The sequence below is a fragment of the Poecilia formosa genome, unplaced genomic scaffold, assembly GCF_000485575.1.
Source record: "Poecilia formosa unplaced genomic scaffold, Poecilia_formosa-5.1.2 Scaffold62, whole genome shotgun sequence".
Classification (NCBI taxonomy): Eukaryota; Metazoa; Chordata; class Actinopteri; order Cyprinodontiformes; family Poeciliidae; genus Poecilia; species Poecilia formosa.
The window spans coordinates 1,587,285-1,606,769 of NW_006800001.1; the positions used below are offsets into that span (position 1 = coordinate 1,587,285).

At 40.4% G+C, this 19,485-nt stretch overlaps 1 protein-coding gene across 1 annotated transcript in view; it reads right to left on the minus strand.

The window, feature by feature from the left end:
* cita (citron rho-interacting serine/threonine kinase a) overlaps positions 1-19,485 on the minus strand; it is a 53,737-nt gene that overhangs the window by 15,070 nt on the left and 19,182 nt on the right. Inside the window, exons 11-32 of the mRNA XM_016672498.1 lie at positions 18,362-18,551; positions 13,406-13,511; positions 12,664-12,807; positions 12,383-12,502; positions 11,599-11,769; positions 11,109-11,162; positions 10,968-11,021; positions 10,574-10,714; positions 7,598-7,723; positions 7,127-7,222; positions 6,792-6,908; positions 6,184-6,293; positions 5,836-6,010; positions 4,163-4,360; positions 3,869-3,922; positions 3,436-3,633; positions 2,475-2,668; positions 2,209-2,344; positions 968-1,072; positions 712-852; positions 392-499; positions 104-301 (exon numbers count right to left, since the gene is read on the minus strand). Of these exons, the coding sequence (XP_016527984.1) occupies positions 104-301; positions 392-499; positions 712-852; positions 968-1,072; positions 2,209-2,344; positions 2,475-2,668; positions 3,436-3,633; positions 3,869-3,922; positions 4,163-4,360; positions 5,836-6,010; positions 6,184-6,293; positions 6,792-6,908; positions 7,127-7,222; positions 7,598-7,723; positions 10,574-10,714; positions 10,968-11,021; positions 11,109-11,162; positions 11,599-11,769; positions 12,383-12,502; positions 12,664-12,807; positions 13,406-13,511; positions 18,362-18,551 (2,936 nt within the window). The remainder of the gene's footprint in view (positions 1-103; positions 302-391; positions 500-711; positions 853-967; positions 1,073-2,208; positions 2,345-2,474; positions 2,669-3,435; positions 3,634-3,868; positions 3,923-4,162; positions 4,361-5,835; positions 6,011-6,183; positions 6,294-6,791; positions 6,909-7,126; positions 7,223-7,597; positions 7,724-10,573; positions 10,715-10,967; positions 11,022-11,108; positions 11,163-11,598; positions 11,770-12,382; positions 12,503-12,663; positions 12,808-13,405; positions 13,512-18,361; positions 18,552-19,485) is intronic.

Consider the following 19,485-nt stretch of genomic DNA (forward strand, 5'->3'; position numbering starts at 1 on the left):
ATATTTATTTAGATATAATTGTTACTATAATTAACCCTATTACTGCTATTATTACCATTACTAGTATTATGTAGTAAAGCCCAGAGCTTTAAAGATGGCAGACCGTACCTTCTTCTCTGAGGGAGCGCAGCTCTATCCTCATCTTCTGTAGCGCCTCCTCCAGCTCTGCACACCTGGAGCGCTCCTTGTCCAAGGCCATTTTCATGTCACCGTACGGCATGGGGACCGCCGGCTGGGCCTGCTGAGCCAGAGCACCATTAGTAGTGGTGCCTACATCTTCACGCCGCCGTCCAAAGATGCCCTGTACAGAGGAGAAATGGTAATCCACTTATTAGCTGGCTGAGATCATCATAGTACGATTCTGTAAACTGAAATATTTTCCTGTACCTACCTTCTTTTTTTTGGTGGGTTGGTCCATTTTGGCCTGCAGGAAATCAATGAGTTTGGTCTGCTGGGAGATGGTGCCCTCCATTTTTACTTTCTCATGGGAGTACACAGCCTGTAGTACGGAAATCAGAGGCTCAGAGAAGGAAATGCCTCAAAAGACTGCTTTGAAAAGAAGCATGTGTAGGAAAACTAATCAGGATTTATAACCATCATCGCTCTACCGAGACACTTTTCGCTGTGGCTAATGTATCTAATAATTAGGAGCATCTTCCTCTCCAGAGGAGATCGCATTTCATTTGTCTGAAGAGGTACATAAGTGAGCACCTGTATATTTTCCAGCTGGTACTCCAGGTCTGTCCTCTCAGTTTTGAGCATGTCGGTTTGGTCCAGGGCATCCTGAAGGCCTTGAGTCAAACGGAAAATGTGGCTTTTCTGAAGGTCCATCTGCTGCTGCAGCTTCGCTTGCTGGAGGGGGTGGGGGTGGGGGCATCACAAAATACAGTTAAAACAAAACCTTTCAAACCAATGTTCTTAATAGGCACAGACATGTTGCTCTGGCTAATTGCTGGTGACTTTCTACCTCTTCCATCAACCTCTGTTTCAGTTCCCTCTCGGTCTCCAGCTTCTGCTGCAAGCTGCGAGCGTTCATCTCCAGCATCGCGTGCTTCTTCTCCAGATCGTTGAGCTGCGACAAAAGCCAGTCACAGACATGTTTCATGAAAGAAAGCTACGATGGCTGATGAAGCTAAGTTTACCGATATCAAAGAAAATGTCTGTTCGAAAGATCCAAGCTTCTAAATTTCATAAAGATTAGAATATGTTACAAAAGTGGAGAAGATCAGGAAGTTCACACATTATAATGACCTAATACTGATGGTATTCTGATCCAGGTAGTCTTGCTCACAAGACAGAATAATTGACTGAACTTTCATCAGATCACTTTGATCATAAATATTACGCTAAACGGCACTTCCAGGTCAAAGACAGTAATGGGGGATAATTTTCCAAAAATATTACACTACTGTCTTTTGGAAAGGGACAGAAGAACTACATGCTTTATGTTGCCTTCAACAAGCCTATAGGACATTTCTGGCTGGATATTTGTCCACTTTTCTAATTAGAAATGAGCTCACATAAATGAAGGATTTCCTGGTACAGACTGTTTGTACATTTAATTAATAATATTTTAAGTTATCCACAATAAACACAAGCCCAATCCTGTCTGCATTCACTCTGGAACCAGTTTTGATGAGTTAGCGATCATTGTCTGAAGAACCAAAACTGTGCACAAAGTTTCAAACGTCCAGAAATATACACACTGAGCATCACTGTTCTTAGGTTTACTTTGTCAGAGAGTTAAAAATAACACAATAAGTGACTTCTGGAGGCTATAAAGCGTCTCCAGAAGTCATTTGACTCATGTCTGTAGGCAGCTGCGAACATCTGTCGAACTTCAAGAGACTTGTTTGTTGATAACCACTTTCACAGTCCATGCTAATGTTTAACTGTCTCAGCAGAGGCTACTAAGACTTGTATTCATTTATTTTCCAGGTATTGCTGGTTTAAAGCTTTTCCTGTTTGTAGGTTGTGCTTGAACATCTGAGTCAATTATCGTTCTTCTGAGGCTGACCATTTAGATTCCATAGTAAAACTCTGGACATAGTGTGGTATTCCAACAGGGAAATGCTCAGATGCATCCACAAAAGCCCTATTTCTACAGGCACTGCATTTGCATGCATCCGTCTCATAAACTGTGCATGGTTTAGAAATAAATCTAGACCATAAGGAAGTGAATAAAGTGAAGACAGACAACATACTTACAGTGTCAGACAAACTTTCAGCTTTCAGTCTTTGCTCTTTCAAAGCCTGCTGTAACGCCAGTATCTCGGCCTTATGCTCCTTGACGGCCAGTTCCACTGCCTGACGAGACTCGGTGCTGCGCTGCTCTGCACGAAGCCTGTGATCAGAACCAAAAAATCGTCTAGTAACATTGAAAGATCTAATATATAAAGAGAATGACATTATTAAATTGTATGTTAATGTGAATTTAAAAAAAAAAAAAAAAAAAAAAAAAAAAACAGTTTTACCTGTTCTGCTTTTCGTTATCCAGTAGTCTTTGCAGGTCTCTGGTCCGTCTCTCTGCTTGGTTTTTTTCGTCCTCCAGAGCTCCTCTCCATGCCTCCCACTGTCTCTCTTTCTCCAGCAACTCGTCGTTCAGAGACTCCAGCTCCACCACCTGCTCCTCCAGCATGCTGCATGTTGTCTTCAGTGTCTCAATGTTCTGGGAGCATAAATTCAAGAGAAAAACATGGTTTGTCAACATTATGCCATTATTCACTTTACTTTCGCTTTAAATGCCGTTATGTCTCACAAGGTTTTCATGTTACAACAAAATTACTGTGACACTGAATGAGTATTTTAGCTCAATAGTAATAATTTTTTATGTCTAAATGTATAATCTTAAATATATTTTTTAAATTGAAATACATTTAAATCCTCACCAGCTTGGATTGAAATCCACACCATGTTAAGTGGTGGTTCCTGCAGATTTTACCAACTCCAATTTATGACTTTTTAAGTCCATCGTGAATGAAATCTAAGACTTTAAACGCGACAAATTTGCAAAAGAAGATTGCATATTTATACATATATATGTATGGGGGATGGCAGTAGAAGTGAGTTAGTGGCAAAGATGGATGTAATTTAACGAACTGCAGAAAAATGTGCATTTACAGATGACGGACACAACAAAGTTAACAAGAGTTTATTAGCAGCTAGTTAGCAGTAGCGTCAACCGCCTTGAGTCACAGAATACAATAAAGATGTCTGCGTGGGACTCAAACCTTTGCCTTTCAAAAAATCCCCAACATTAAATAGTCGCGCCACAACAAAGTTTAAGACCTGTGATAGTCATATTTGAGGCCAAATTCCATTTTTATTAATAAATTTAAACCATTTTATGGCCTTGATTTTAGATATCTGAATTTAAAAACTTTGTCAGGCTGCAGGACACACTGTTAAAAGACAACTGAGTTGCTGTCATTTAACCTGTTTCTGGTTGTTGAGGTGCATCTCCCGGTCAGCCACCTCCCTCCTGAGGCGGTCCACCTCCTGGCTGAGCTGCATCTTATCCTCCCTCTCATCCGACGCTTCATCAAGCTGTTTCGACAAGTAGAAGTTCTGGCGGTTCAGCTCAGCATTCTCCTGACTCAGCTGTGTGAGCTGCTCCTCCAGGTCAGTGATCACCTGAGGCAAAAACAAACAGGTGGAGGCGTTAACCCCATGCAGATAAGTGGTCATAATACATCAATATTTTTTGTTTCTGTGATCACATGTAACTCAATGCACCACAACTATTTTGTATCTGTAATGAGATCCCGAGTAAATTAGTTATTTCTTACACATACTGCACAAATCTTATGGCAAACATTTGATAGTTGTGACCAGACAAGAGGAAAACAAAGGCAGTGTCAGCACTTACTGAGCAACTGTCCCTTAAGGCATCAAATTTGCGCTGAATATCGTCTCTGTGGTTCTGCAGAAAAAAGATGACGAAAATAGATATACAATGTGAAATTATGTAACTTTTTCCTTTTAATAAATGGTGTTCCAGTGTAAAATTATCCTACAACTGCTTACATGGTTCTGAGTTGTCATAATGGATAAGGACCCGAGGCATTTTGCTGCAGGATATTCGCTCCCCATCTATGCCAAACTTACTGAGCAGCAACTTTCTGAGATCTTGTCCTTGTCTGCTTGGAGTAGCGTCTCTTACCCTCAGTGCAGTGATTTCCTCCTCTGCCTCAGCAGTGGTCTCTTCCAGCTCCGTCTTCGCCTGCTGCAGCTGACTCTCCAGGGCGAGGCGTGCAGCCTGCAGGCTACTGATCTGGGACTCGCGCTCTTGAAGAGACAAGGTCAACTCTGACACTTGTCTCTTAATTTCCAGTTTCTCTTCTTCATGTTCAAGGCCCATCTGCATGGAAAACAAGTAAGCATTTTTAACAAAGAACTCAAATTTCCATCGTTTTCTGTTCTTTTCAGCCAGTTTCATGAAATTATGGAAGATATCTCTACTGTTGTCTGGCTTAAAAAACTAAACCTGCAGAAAAGCCACAGACCGTGAAGAGGACAGACAGACAGAAGGACTGATATGTGTGTGAGGATGGATGAAAAACTGACGGGTGGATAACTGGATGAAAATTTGAAACATGAATGGATGGATATAAATTAAGATACAGAAAAAATTTAGCAAAAATGAACAAATATTTGTCTCTATATTTCGTTTCCCTTTTCAAAACTCATTCAGCTTTAAAAACATTTAAATAACTATATTAAGCAAAAGTAAACAACAAGGCATGTCGGCTGTTCCTTCAGAAAAACAGAACTATCCTTCACTCGTTACTGGTCTTCTTGCACTTTTGAAATGAGCTTTTATTTACCCAACTTTATGTGTACAATGGCAAGCCTTCTGCTTTTGGGACAGTCTGGTAAATTGAAAAAGAAACAAACTGACCAGGAGATAACAGGAAGGCTGAATAGATTACCGTACAGTCTGCTTTCATCATACTTTTTGAACAGTTTGTCTGTCATGGAACAAGTTAAATTTGGAAATGTCATCCTGCTTGAAATCTCAAAGTTGATTGATGTTTACAATTATCAATTGTAATAATTCCTAGTATGGGACAATGAATGAAGTGTAAAATGTTAAATCCAATCATTTAAACAGAGACTCCTCTCTTAAGTACATGACTCTGCTCCTAATGTAAATAAATAAAAGACGAAAAGGCTAACAAATATTTTAAATTCTTTTAAATATAGTTTCTAAAAAGTAATCCTCTACAATCACTATTGGTGGGTCAGAACAGTATAAAATCGGAAAGTCAAAAAATGAGCCGCAAAAATCTTTTCCATGCTGAAATCTCACAGTTTCCTCTGAGAGAGGGCAGAGGAAATCCGTCTGCAGGCTAAAGGACAGCGAGGCGAGTATTTAGTGCCAGGCTGTGTATCGGTTCTCAGTAGAGTGCAAGAAGGCAGAGACATGACAGCAGGCTGTCGGTCAGCAACATCTACAGACAAGCTCTCAATAAGAGGAGGAGACTATTTAGCGACTTTTTATCAAACTGTACAAAAAAAAATAAACAGCTGACTATTAGGATACATTTCCCAGTGAAGGACAAATGTAACAAATTTTAAGACAAATTTCAAGTTTTCGTTTGATTTTAATCCCTTCCTCATTTGTTGAAATCTGGCTAATAAATCTGAATTTTTTTGTAGTAGGGATTTCTTTCTAGACTTTTATTGCTACATTTACATGAAAGCTACAGAAGCAGACTAGCTGATCAGCTCCTTAATCCTGTCACGATACAAGACTGGATTCTGTGCCGGTTTAAGTGAATGACTTAATCTTGAGTTTACAGATTTAGCACCATTTGCCTCCTGTTGCCTTACCTCCCGCAGCCGACTCTCCAGCTCCATCAGCCGGGTTCTCCTGGTTTGCTCCTGCTGACTCATTTTTTCCAAGTGCTCCTCTAGTTTGGCATTCTGAGCCTCTAGCTTGCCTGCTTGAGACTCCAAGTAAAACTTTTGCTGACGAAGTTCTGAGATCATCTCCTCCTGGGCTTTCCTGCCAAGAAAAGGAAACGCGAATGTGGCTATTATTTATTTGCTTGACTAATTTCTTAAGGCAAAATTTCTCAAATGAGAATTCTGAGTTAAACATTTGAAATAATAAAGTCCAGCATTGTTTAGGTGTATACTGGTGAAGAACAGCATGTGCTGGACGCTTTGTTCACTCACATATTCTTCTGGGTGTAGATGCTACTGTTGGCGGCCAGCTTGTTAGCCTCGGACAGCTCGGCGATGCGCTGCTCCAGGTTCTTCATCTTGGAATCCATGGCATTGATGGTCTGCAGTAGAGCAGGGATACAATTAACACCCGGCACATCAACGTCTAACAAACCCACTCACCCAATAAATTTCTTGATCAGTTTGCGAATCAAAGTCATTAAGAATAACAGCAGATATTTAGCCAGTACATTTTTGTTTAAAGTTAGCATAATGTTAAACGTTTACAAAGTCCTATTTGAATCTATTTAGCAGTTGACGATCTGGGAAAGCTTCTTAACGGCTTCCAGGCTAACACATTAACGAGATTAAAACTTAAGCCCTGGCTGTGTTGAGCAACAAGAACCATTCTGCCAATTAACTTGTCAATCCAGCTAAACTGCGATAAGAAACTAAGGCGCTAGCAACCAAATTGGATATCTGAAGAAATAATCTTACAACCAAATCATTAGATGTTCCCAAATAGGCAAGTTAAGCACATGCGGGCCTTAACTAGGCAGACATAAGTAACCTCTGAATCCACTTCAGTAAAGAATTAGAGGAAGATTTTGTTGTCTTACAGCTTTCTGTTCGCTGATTAGTTTGCAGTTCTCTCTCGACTCCTCCTCCTGCTGCGCCCTCTTTGCCTCGAGGCTCTCCTTCTCGGCCATGTCTGCCTTCATCTGGGACTCCAGGACCTGGATCAGTCAGAGCCGGAAAATAGGAGACTGGTCAGATTACATCAGAGATGCTCACGCTTCATTTATAACCCGCTACAAGACATACTTCACGGCTTAACTATGAAACCTGGGGTGGAAACTATAAATAGAGCATTGTCAGGTTTTGCTGTAAGACATGTGACGGCGACATTAATTGAAAATTTTAGACCTGAAAAGAAGAGGATTTTCTGTCTCACCTTGATCTTATCTTCAAAAAGCCTCTCCTTCTGAACCAGCTGAGTTTCCATCCTCTGAGCCGTTGACTGGGCATCCCTCAGGTTCTCCTCCAGTTCCTGGGGAAATTATGAGCATTATAACAAAATCAGCAGTAACAATTAAGACAGAACAATGCAACTAATAAATCCACTCTCACTCAAAATGACAGGAGAAATAAAACAAAGAAAAAAAACTTGCATTAAAAAGCTGGAAATCCACAAGCTGACTGTAGCGGTGCCTGTTCATGTTGAAAATGGTAAAATCCATAAATGTAACACCAAATCTTTTCAAACTATCTGCGAGCCTCGGCTCCCTACGTCCATTTCCTACATCCATTAATGACTGAGCCTTGACCATTATGGGGTTAGAAGGGTGGAAGGCGCAGGGCAGTGGGGAAATTAAGGGTGGAGTAGTGAAGAGTATTAATGAGCTTTAATCTAAGGCTCTCCCACCAGGATCTTTTCGGCCATCTGCTGGATCTGTTGAGATTTGGTCTGAATGTCATCTTTCAGCTTATTCTCCCGACGCTCCACCATCTCCAGCCTCTTTACTTGGTTTTCCAGGGTCTTCCTGCCCTCCTGCTTACACAACAACAAGAACCCAGCAGAAAAAGTAAGTGCACAGAAAAGTGGCGATGATGACACAGAAGAAAGGAAAGCAGTGAAAGAAACTTGTTATGCAGCGTAACAGCGGGTATTCATCATGCCATCTACCATTTATCTTCAAAAATGTTTTGTCACGATAAGAATTTTGACTTATGATAAATTTCAGCTACTATTAAAAAAAATGACTAAAATGTTATTTTTACCATTTTCTCTGCTCTTTGTTCCAAAGTGGAGAAATCAGTAAATTCAAAAATCGGATTAAATGAAGTCTTAATGTGCAGTTTAGTGATATAAATCAGACTTCTTTAAGTGGCGGCTTGAAGAAGCCCATTTCAAATAGGAATGTTTTCCAAACACAGTATTTGTACAAAAGTTGTGCCTTGAAGTTACATAAAAAAAATGAATAAATGGTATCATAAAATACTGTGATAAAATTCCAAGTCCATATCTACCTTAATACAGTGCCTTGTAAAGGTTTAAAGACCCCTTGAACTTTTTCACAACTCGTAATATTACAAACACAAACTTTGTTATATTCCAATTGGGATAAGAGACCAACACACAGACCGCGACAGACCAGAATCATCCTATCTGGCTAGTAAACCTTTTCCCATGTTTGCTGTGCCTCTAAATAGCTTATGGCCATTAGGAGGTTTTTTTTTGACAGCGACTTCTTCTGGTCACTAATCAAAACATGCCAGGTTTGTGGAGTAAACAGCAGCTGGCTTTTCATCTTTCTAGATTCCTCAACCTGACCTGTCATTCTCTGCACCTGCTCAAGAGTTCTCAAATGACTTTTCAGCTTTTCTTCCTGACCGTTACTTGCCTTCTCCAACGAATAATGCTCGGCACTGTGTTGTTCAAACAGATTTAGGCTGGTACCTCCGTCTCTCTCAGACGACGCTTTAAAGTATCACTGGAGTCGGTTTTCCCCCGCAGGCGCTCCAGATCCCGCTCCAGTCGCTCTTTGGCCTGTCGGACATTCTGCAGCAGCTCCGTGGCTTCTGTGCTCGCTTTCACTGCCTGGGGAAAAATCAGAAGGTCAAAGGCTGCTAATGTGTCCCAAGACAAGCATCTTGATGTTCTTGTCCAAACCTTACCCATGGAGGTCGAAGAAAGAAAAAAATAAATAAAGAAAAGCTACTCATGTGAATAAACTGAGTTCTATAGCAAAATGCAAATGTGACAAAGCTGCTTGCATCCTTACATTTTTGCAACGTGCAGAGAACATGAGTTCTTTGTTTGCGAAAAGGGAAACGGATACAGGTAAATTTACCTTAGACAGTTTGTCTTGGAGCTCTTGGATTTTCACCTGCTGTTCAGAGTTGGTCTACGAGGTAGCAAAGAGTGAATTTACTAATCAAATTTGATAACTTTAGATTTGCAAAAATAAACAGCAGCCTGATTCCTCATTTACCTTCTCGAGTTTGGAAAGAAGCTCCTCCACTTCAGCTTTTCCCTGCTCTTTGGCCTGAAAATGAATAACAACAGACAGGTTAGTCAACATTCCCTCACTGAGAACACGGCTTACCGTTAAATGATGGACTTCTGAGAAATAAAAATGATTTTAGTGAAATTTATCATATGAATGACTATATTTATTACCCAGCAGAAATGTATCCACAACTATCGATACAGTCGTGTAGCTTTGTTCTTATAAACTACTAATTAATCCAAGAGCTTTGAAGCACTGGAGGAAAATGAAACACCATGGATCTGCAGTTTTGCTCCAATTGCTCGACACGAGGAAGACCTTCATCGTTTCATTTGCACAATAAGGAAATATTAAACTACTACATAATGAGTGCAAATAACTGAAGAGAAAACAAGGATTTAAAATTGAGGACGCTTTAGACAATCTATAGATCTAGTTTGTTTTGATTTAAAAAAAAAAAAAGTAAATAAACCTTCTGGATTCTCTGCTGGTATTCCACTGCTTTTCGTTTAAGTTCCTCGCTTGTTTGTCTGGAGTCTCTCAGCTCGGCTTCGTAGAGGTCGCTGCGACGCCTTGCAGNGCGTAACAGCGGGTATTCATCATGCCATCTACCATTTATCTTCAAAAATGTTTTGTCACGATAAGAATTTTGACTTATGATAAATTTCAGCTACTATATAAAAAAAAAAGACTAAAATGTTATTTTTACTATTTTCTCTGCTCTTTGTTCCAAAGTGGAGAAATCAGTAAATTCAAAAATCGGATTAAATGAAGTCTTAATGTGCAGTTTAGTGATATAAATCAGACTTCTTTAAGTGGCGGCTTGAAGAAACCCATTTCAAATAGGAATGTTTTCCAAACACAGTATTTGTACAAAAGTTGTGCCTTGAAGTTACATAAAAAAAATGAATAAATGGTATCATAAAATACTGTGATAAAATTCCAAGTCCATATCTACCTTAATACAGTGCCTTGTAAAGGTTTAAAGACCCCTTAAACTTTTTCACAACTCGTAATATTACAAACACAAACTTTGTTATATTCCAAATGGGATAAGAGACCAACACACAGACCGCAACAGACCAGAATCATCCTATCTGGCTAGTAAACCTTTTCCCATGTTTGCTGTGCCTCTAAATAGCTTATGGCCATTAGGAGGTTTTTTTTTGACAGCGACTTCTTCTGGTCACTAATCAAAACATGCCAGGTTTGTGGAGTAAACAGCAGCTGGCTTTTCATCTTTCTAGATTCCTCAACCTGACCTGTCATTCTCTGCACCTGCTCAAGAGTTCTCAAATGACTTTTCAGCTTTTCTTCCTGACCGTTACTTGCCTTCTCCAACGAATAATGCTCGGCACTGTGTTGTTCAAACAGATTTAGGCTGGTACCTCCGTCTCTCTCAGACGACGCTTTAAAGTATCACTGGAGTCGGTTTTCCCCCGCAGGCGCTCCAGATCCCGCTCCAGTCGCTCTTTGGCCTGTCGGACATTCTGCAGCAGCTCCGTGGCTTCTGTGCTCGCTTTCACTGCCTGGGGAAAAATCAGAAGGTCAAAGGCTGCTAATGTGTCCCAAGACAAGCATCTTGATGTTCTTGTCCAAACCTTACCCATGGAGGTCGAAGAAAGAAAAAAATAAATAAAGAAAAGCTACTCATGTGAATAAACTGAGTTCTATAGCAAAATGCAAATGTGACAAAGCTGCTTGCATCCTTACATTTTTGCAACGTGCAGAGAACATGAGTTCTTTGTTTGCGAAAAGGGAAACGGATACAGGTAAATTTACCTTAGACAGTTTGTCTTGGAGCTCTTGGATTTTCACCTGCTGTTCAGAGTTGGTCTACGAGGTAGCAAAGAGTGAATTTACTAATCAAATTTGATAACTTTAGATTTGCAAAAATAAACAGCAGCCTGATTCCTCATTTACCTTCTCGAGTTTGGAAAGAAGCTCCTCCACTTCAGCTTTTCCCTGCTCTTTGGCCTGAAAATGAATAACAACAGACAGGTTAGTCAACATTCCCTCACTGAGAACACGGCTTACCGTTAAATGATGGACTTCTGAGAAATAAAAATGATTTTAGTGAAATTTATCATATGAATGACTATATTTATTACCCAGCAGAAATGTATCCACAACTATCGATACAGTCGTGTAGCTTTGTTCTTATAAACTACTAATTAATCCAAGAGCTTTGAAGCACTGGAGGAAAATGAAACACCATGGATCTGCAGTTTTGCTCCAATTGCTCGACACGAGGAAGACCTTCATCGTTTCATTTGCACAATAAGGAAATATTAAACTACTACATAATGAGTGCAAATAACTGAAGAGAAAACAAGGATTTAAAATTGAGGACGCTTTAGACAATCTATAGATCTAGTTTGTTTTGATTTAAAAAAAAAAAAAGTAAATAAACCTTCTGGATTCTCTGCTGGTATTCCACTGCTTTTCGTTTAAGTTCCTCGCTTGTTTGTCTGGAGTCTCTCAGCTCGGCTTCGTAGAGGTCGCTGCGACGCCTTGCAGCTGAAAGGTCCTCTTCCAGCTGCCTGATGGTCACTTGCATCTCCTCCAGCTGGGCGTGGTACTCCTGAGGAGCAGCACGCGGTAGTGAATAATAACGAGGGGCGGAAAAAAAAAATAAAGCAAAGAAAAAAAGAAGTTGTTCATTTAGTTGTTAAAAAATTATTTCGATGGGTCCAGAGATCATTCCATTTTTTCAGATTTGTTTTTTAATAAAAAAGAAATAAAATAATGGGATCATTTGAAGTGGGGCAAGACACAGCTGATTTACTAATAGAACATCTATATGGATTCAGATCGTAGTTATTTGTGGTTTGCCTCTGCATATTTTACATGAAGCCCTGGTGTGTCTGAGCCAGTGTAATTACTGGGTGTCCCCCTGCCCCCTGTATGGTGGTTGGGAGAACCTCTTGGTCAATTGCTCATGTTTTGAACCTTGCAGGGATGCCATCTGCTCTGATGACCTTTATGAGTGTCGGCCACCCAGAGGGGAAGCCCCGTCTGTGTAACAGACACACAGAGGGGGAAATATTATCTCACTGCTTCCTCACTCACTCTGCTATCAAATATGGCTTAAAATAAACCCTGAAAATTTACAGAAGACTTGGAAAAGACTCCAATGTTGCGAGTGGGAAAAATTTAACCTTCTTGGGGTCTTTCCCCCTCCCCCCATGACATACTTGTTCCTTAATTTCTTGCAGCTTGTTGCTCTGTTCTCTTATGTCGTGCAGCAGCTGCATGGCCTTATCGTCCTCTCTGGAGACCTCGACGCGTGCCTCCTCCAAGCTCCGCTTCAGGCTCTGCAGACACATGCATGCAAACACAAGGTCCAATCAACACGGTCGGTGGTGTAAAAGCTGCACAGATGTCTGAATGAGCAATCACCCCTTTAACAACGGCACATTCAAACATTCTCCGGCAGCCTACCAACACATCTGAATGAGCTGGTAGTATGACTCACACTGCACTCAGTAATGTAGGTGGCGAGGTCTTGCTCCAGGATGCTTCTCTGCGTCTCGGACGCCTTCAGCTCCACATCCTTCTGGTGGAGCACTGACTCCAGGTCAGTCATTTTACGCTGGAACCTGGAGATTTCTTGCTCCATCTTAACGCAAAGAAGACACGTTATATTCCACGCCTTCAAGCGAAGGTTAAAAATTTAAGGCAATAAAGAAAGAAAGAAACCGTGGTTTTATGCTCACACTGTGAAATGTGACCATACGCTGCATGAAAATGACAAAAATGAGCAGCAATATGTTCCGTGTGCCAACTCGCACTTGGCCAGTAAAGCTTACTCTGATTCAGATTATGAGCGATTTCTCTGACCCATCGCACCACCGTCAATGCCGCAAATTACAAAGATGTGATGTTGTACAAACAAAAAGATTATCTTGGCTTATTGAAGCACAAACAGAAGCTTCTCTGATCTGTGTTAAGCCAGTCTGCCAGAATAAACACGACGAGTCTGGTAATAAAACCCACATTGTTGGGTCGATTTTGTTCAAAATCCAAAACGTGCAAACAGAATTTTACAGTTTCCAATAAGGAATTAGTCGCTTTGGTTTGCATGAAATTTCTTTTCAGGGGATGCTTACAAAGGAGTTTTGGAAAGAAAGCTTTATTTAACAAATCTCTGTTGAGAATGAATGCTTTAGTGACAATGAACTGTGATGAAATATAAAAACGTGGCTTTGCTCTCCTACCTTATGGCATTTGTCTTGAGTTTCCTGTAATTCTTTGCTTTTCAGATTAAGCTTCTTTTCCATGGAGTTGGTCTTAGCAGGTGAGTTGAGGCCTGCAGACACTGACCTGAAATAACAGCATATCAAGAGTGCTTAGTGGACTGAAGAAAAACACAGGTCCTTCAAACTAACTGCAAAACACACTGCAATAGTAGCAAGATACATCAGCATTAACATCGGTATTGCCCGATTTTAGTCTTTTCTGAGCATATCAGGATTGGCCCAATAGATAAACATGGGTGGATAATGATAAATTAAATTTAGGGGTGGCAGTGGCTCATGAGGTAGGGCTTCATCCTGTAACCTGTGAGTTGCCGGTTGGAACCTCTAAAAAAAAAATCAAAAGTAAATCCTCCTAATTAAATTATTTTACAACAGGAACAACCAGTGTACTGCAATGTGTGGTTCAATGCATACTAATGCATTTTACTCATTATTTTAATTTGTTTTTCTGAAGAAAAAAAAATAAATATTCTGGTATTACCCTAAAGGGTAAAACTTGTAGATATACAATTTATACTACATTCTGCTTGACTATAAATTTAAAGGTTTAAATATACTTTAACTAAGACTGATCTTCAAATTTTGTCAAGTATGCTTGTTCTACATTTAAATTTGGTTTACAACCTACAGTATATATACATTTGTGTAATGGCAAAGCAAAACACAAAACCTAAAAATGCATCTTAAATTAATTAAAGTAAAGGTCAAGTCTAGTAAATGTGATTCAGCCCAAGTCATAAGGCTGGCAGCCAATCCTCGATTCTGTCCAGAAATTATTGCACCATCATTATTAAAGCTCCCTTAAGAGCAAGGACACACACACATTATGACAGGAAGACTTTATAATGCTGTAATAAAAATTATAATGCAGACACAAAACCCACCATCAAAAATAAACATCAAGGTTTGCCTTGAATCAGTTCTTTCTATTTAGAGGCACATCGAGTCCAACAATAACACTCCTGCCAACAGTTTGGGTGAGATGAATGAAAGCCTTTGAGAGGAGAGAATATCATCTATTTTCTATTCAATATGGTTTATTCAGTACAAAAACAAACTGCAAGGAAGAAAAATAAAGAGAGATGCAGGCATGGAAATATTTCCTCTTTCTCTGACTAAATAATGTGACAGAGAATTTTGATTGTGTTGTTGTTTATCATGGGTCTACCCATCTTTAACTGCGCAGTGAATTTAACATTTCTTATCTTTTCTGACTTGTTTCCTTTGGAGCATTAAGAGCGCGCAGATGATGCGGTTTAATCTGCTGTGCCAGAGACAAAACGGCTTCTGGAATAAATGAACAAGCCTTTATGAATGAGTTTACAAACACAGCAAAAAGATCTTTAACAAAGTTGACTCAGTCTGAGTCACCGTGTTAAAAATAACACCACAAAAGCAATCCCTGCTCTCTGTGCTTGCTGCAGTGAGGAGAGATCCCCTTGAAACATATCAATACACAGAGCATAGACTACATAATATAAAGCAGAATCCCCCACCCACCCACTCACATTGAGCTGTGCTATATAAAGACTGAAACGCCACATCAGTCATTTATTTCACGGGAATCCTGATTAAAACTGAAAGCGAACAAGCAGCCAACATAATTATGTTAGGAATTCACTTATCTCACTGCTGTTTAGTTGAATAGTTAAAAGAGGCTGTGTGGAGAAAACACTGTAGTGATTAAAAAGCTATCCAGTTGAGGTTTTCAGGGTTGGGGCCTATCGTTTTTCCTATCCATCTTTCACACAAGTGACAAAAGGAAGACGGATATCATTCTCATCACATTCAGACTCCTTCCTGCACATTGAAAATGAGTACAGTTACAAACACTCTGCGGCTCTAGCATGTTGTAGGAAGAAGAGAAAATACAAAAAATAAATAAATGTAAAGGAGAGAAAATACTAGAGCCCTCTGTAAAGAACATGGTGGTTGTCATTTCTTTGAACTATGGCTGAAAAATAAATGAGGACTCAGTGCAGACCGCATTACTGAGGGGAATCGATAAAAGACAGGAACAGGAGGAAGGCATGTATGTTTAAGGCTTATTAGCATTGATCTGGTGTATACACGGAATATATTTATGACGCAAGAGAAATATGAATAAGAAGAAAAGCCACGTCAAGGCACAAGGTTCTAACAGCAGCTAGAAATCAGGATCAACAAACCAATAGAAAGATTGTGTCTTGGAAATCAGTTTTATGCAAATTTCTGATCATTCGGGCGGTTTTTTCTAAAAGCAAAACAGTCTAAACACCACCTATCCATAAAAACATGCATCATCTGGTGGCAAAAATCAGTCATATTTTACCAATATTACCATATTTATGAACATGAGGAACAACTTAGGATTGCTTCATTTAAATTAAACTCTCATTTTATACTTTCAAAATTGTTACTTCTAAATGTCTATATAATAAAAGAGCATTTCTTAAAGAAAATTGTGAATTAATGAGTGAAATGCATAAGATCTCCAAACCAAGGATCAGGACTGATCTGGCAAACAATATCAAGGTATGCTAAGGTTTTATGGTTAAAATCCACAACAATTAGAGGTTTTTCTGGCTGCATGAAGTACACAGTATTGAAGTTAAGCCCCTCCTTCACTTGTTGCTGCACATTGCCTATCTGCCGACTGAATAATATCGCCAATAGGCTTTTAGCAGATTGGAGAAATCTCTGGCTGTCAAAAACACAGAAGATCATGGTACAGACACTGAAGGAGAACCAGCCAATGCCATAGGTAAAGTACCTGCTAGGAAGCTACAATCAACACGCCTGTTAAACAGCTGCCTGCAGAGTGGCTACCTGAGCAGACAGCCTGACTAACTAAAAGCCAATTTCAGCTTAGTCCACTTATGTTGTATGAAAATATAACATTCTGTGCTAGGCTTGCACATCTGTGTTTCTATCACTCTGTGCGACCTTTAACATTTTGGGCAATGTCATTTGCATCCAATGTGAACATCTACAGCTGTGACAGTCGCTTGGGATATGAATATTGCATACACTTGTATTGTGATGATGACATAGTTGCGATGTATTTTGCAGCCCTTTTTTATTCAATAAGCACCGACTTTAAATGTAGCAGGTATTTAGTTTTCAAAGATTTACTAAAGGTCAACATGACAAATACCTTACAAAGGAGTTTTACTTCCTCACCCTATAATATTCAAGTGGGGCAACTGGTGCTAAGAGGTAAGTCTGAAAGCTCCACTTATGATAGGATATCAAAGCTTCCAACCGTCCTCAGCAGATATCGCCAAAACTGTGGGCATTAGCTGCCAACAAAGCTCACTAAAGAGTAACCTTACACCACGTTAAACTTTGGACGAGAGTTAAATGGTCAGCTAAATGAATACAACTTATCCTCTGGAGACTTTGAATAAAACTTTTACACACCCTGCCAGCCATCTGGCATCATTCAGGGAATTCTAATAAGGAGCTGTCAACGTATCATACTCTCAACCTAAGTGTTAGATGACAGACCAGAAAGACTTTCTACTCTACTCTAGTCAATCACAATCGTCAGTAGACAAGAGAAACTCCTCAAACCAAACACATTACAGATACACTGACGAGCACAGAATATAATGAAATGTAACAATGATTTCTTGGCACCAGGCAACAGAAGGCTTCTCAGAAACATGAGGCAAGCTGTGGAGGAGATTTTTGTTGTAGTTTTCCTAATGAGGAGTCGGGCAATCAAGGTCAAAAAGAGTGAAAAGCAAATAAATCATGACTGGAAACCCCAAAACACATGATTAGCATGTCATTATGCCTGACTCTTGGCTTATTACCCTATCCCCCCTTTTTTTTTTTTGGAATTGCAATGAAGATTGTGGACATGCATATGCATGCACCCACACGATACTGAAAGATTGTTAGGGTTCTGGGCTTCTCTTTGTCAAACGCCACAAACAAAACGACTGGCTTCAGTTGAAAAGCTCTAGCAGATGAGTGATGTTATAACAGCAAGAGACAGAGACATTAGAAGAGGGAGAAAACAAGAGGAGGAGATAAGACCGGTAAAGATGGGGGTGGGGGCTGAAGAGGGGAGGGAAAAAAACATCACGGTAGTAACCATAGAAATAGATTTTCTCCCCCAATCTGAGCTCTCAGCCTTTTTTTTTCTGTCTAATCTGCTAACGCTTTTTCTTCCCTTTCTGTTGCTGCTGCTGCTGTCATGATCCGCAGTCTCTCCAGCACCATTAACCGGAGAGAGCACCGGCCCAGGGAGGGGGCTAGAGAACTGAAACCCGTCCTCCTGCTTTATTATCAGAGGTTAAGAAGCCAAATACCATAAAGATAAATTACATTCCCAAGCTTGGGCTGTTAAAAGTCAGGAGCTCATTATGTCTCACAGGGAAACGGTGAAACCACAACAACGGCAGCGACGGTGGGAGTGTGCCTGTGTGTGGGGTTCCACGTCTCAGAAAACCTCATTGACACACTCAGCCGCATACCAATCAGTGTTCATGGAAAGATAACGCAGCCCAGCATCCTCTGGTTCGTTTATTTTATCTGCCTACGCATCGGATGAGCCATGTGTGGTCGCAAAACACACAAAACAAGAAAGAAAAATAGAAATCATGAGAAAGAAACATCAGAAATTAGCTCCGATTCCGTTCTCGTTTTAAACATCGAATGGACAAATTAATTTTAAGCCCCAACAGGCAGAAAACTATTAACATAGACAAGACCAGCTGCCCAGGCCACAATGCTGGGTCACCTGGAAGAGGGCTACCAGCATATTATGAAGCCCAACAGCAGCAAAGGAGCCAGTGTTAGTATGGGGGAACAACAAAGATGTTACAGGAGGCATATGCAAAGGAAATGATGATTACTGTGGATTCACTGTGAATTAAAGGGAAAGAGAAGACCAAAACATATTGGTAAACAAGTAGCACTTACTCAGATTTGGCCAATGCTGTTAATGCTCTGCTGAAGAACCAGCCTAGAAAGGGCAGATCCTGGCCCCGGAAGCCTGCTGGCACAGCTCCTCGCTGGGTTGCTGAGGCTGGCCAGGGGGCAGCCTGCTCCGGCTCCTCAAAATTAGAGGTGTCATCCTCAGCATGCAACGCAGGAACGAAAGGCGGCGGAACTGCGAGAGTAAAAAAGGATGAGAGAGGAGGGAACAGAAGAGGGCAAGAAAACGAAAAAAAAAAAAGGTAGTAAAAAAATTATGTTTAAAAGAACAACACAAGGAGAAAGGAAAGAGAAAGGAAGGGAGGAGGAGCAGAGCGGTGGGAGCCTAGAGTGCGGCAAGTCGCGCGTTGATGCACATGCTGCCTGTGTTCCTCCCTCCACCTCTCTCCTCCTTTCATACACATGCTCGCTCGCTCTCCCTCACTGCAGCAGAGCGAGCTAATCAGCTGGAGTCGCAGCTGAAGCAAAAAGCTCCATCTGTGTTGAACTGTCAATAAACAAGGACTGAATATCTAATGCAAACATGTAAACATGAGATACTTCTTAAACAGTGTTTTATATCAAGAACAGATTTTTCCCCCCCAAATTGTATAAAGGTGTTTAATTTTTTTAATTATAAAATAATCAACACTTTTCAGTTTTCAAAAGTCTATCATAAATACTACTTGCAAAGAGGACATCTTTCAAATGAGAAATATATGATAAGAAAATTTAATGAACACATCAGATCTGATGAGCAAAAAAAGATGAGTTTGCTTACAACAAGTGTATTTAACCAGTAAACTGGGATACTGGTCAGACACGTTTGACAGAAAATATTTCTTCAAGGGTTAGAGTTGTGCTTTTTCCAAAAGCTACTCAGCTGACGCTGTCGAACCGAACAAAAACAACGATGTTAAATCATCAGGCGTGTGCTTCCGCCACGGAAAGCCTGCTGGTGTAGCCTGCGTTCAGGATTTGTGCTGCGTCTGTTAAGAAGCAGATGAGTTGCAGATCTTCACCGTCAGCCTTCCTCCCATTTTCTCCCCTACAGAAGGAGCTGGCCCGCTGCCAACGGCTCACAGAGGCTCATTATTTCACAACTGAAAACGCCTTTCATAATGCAATTA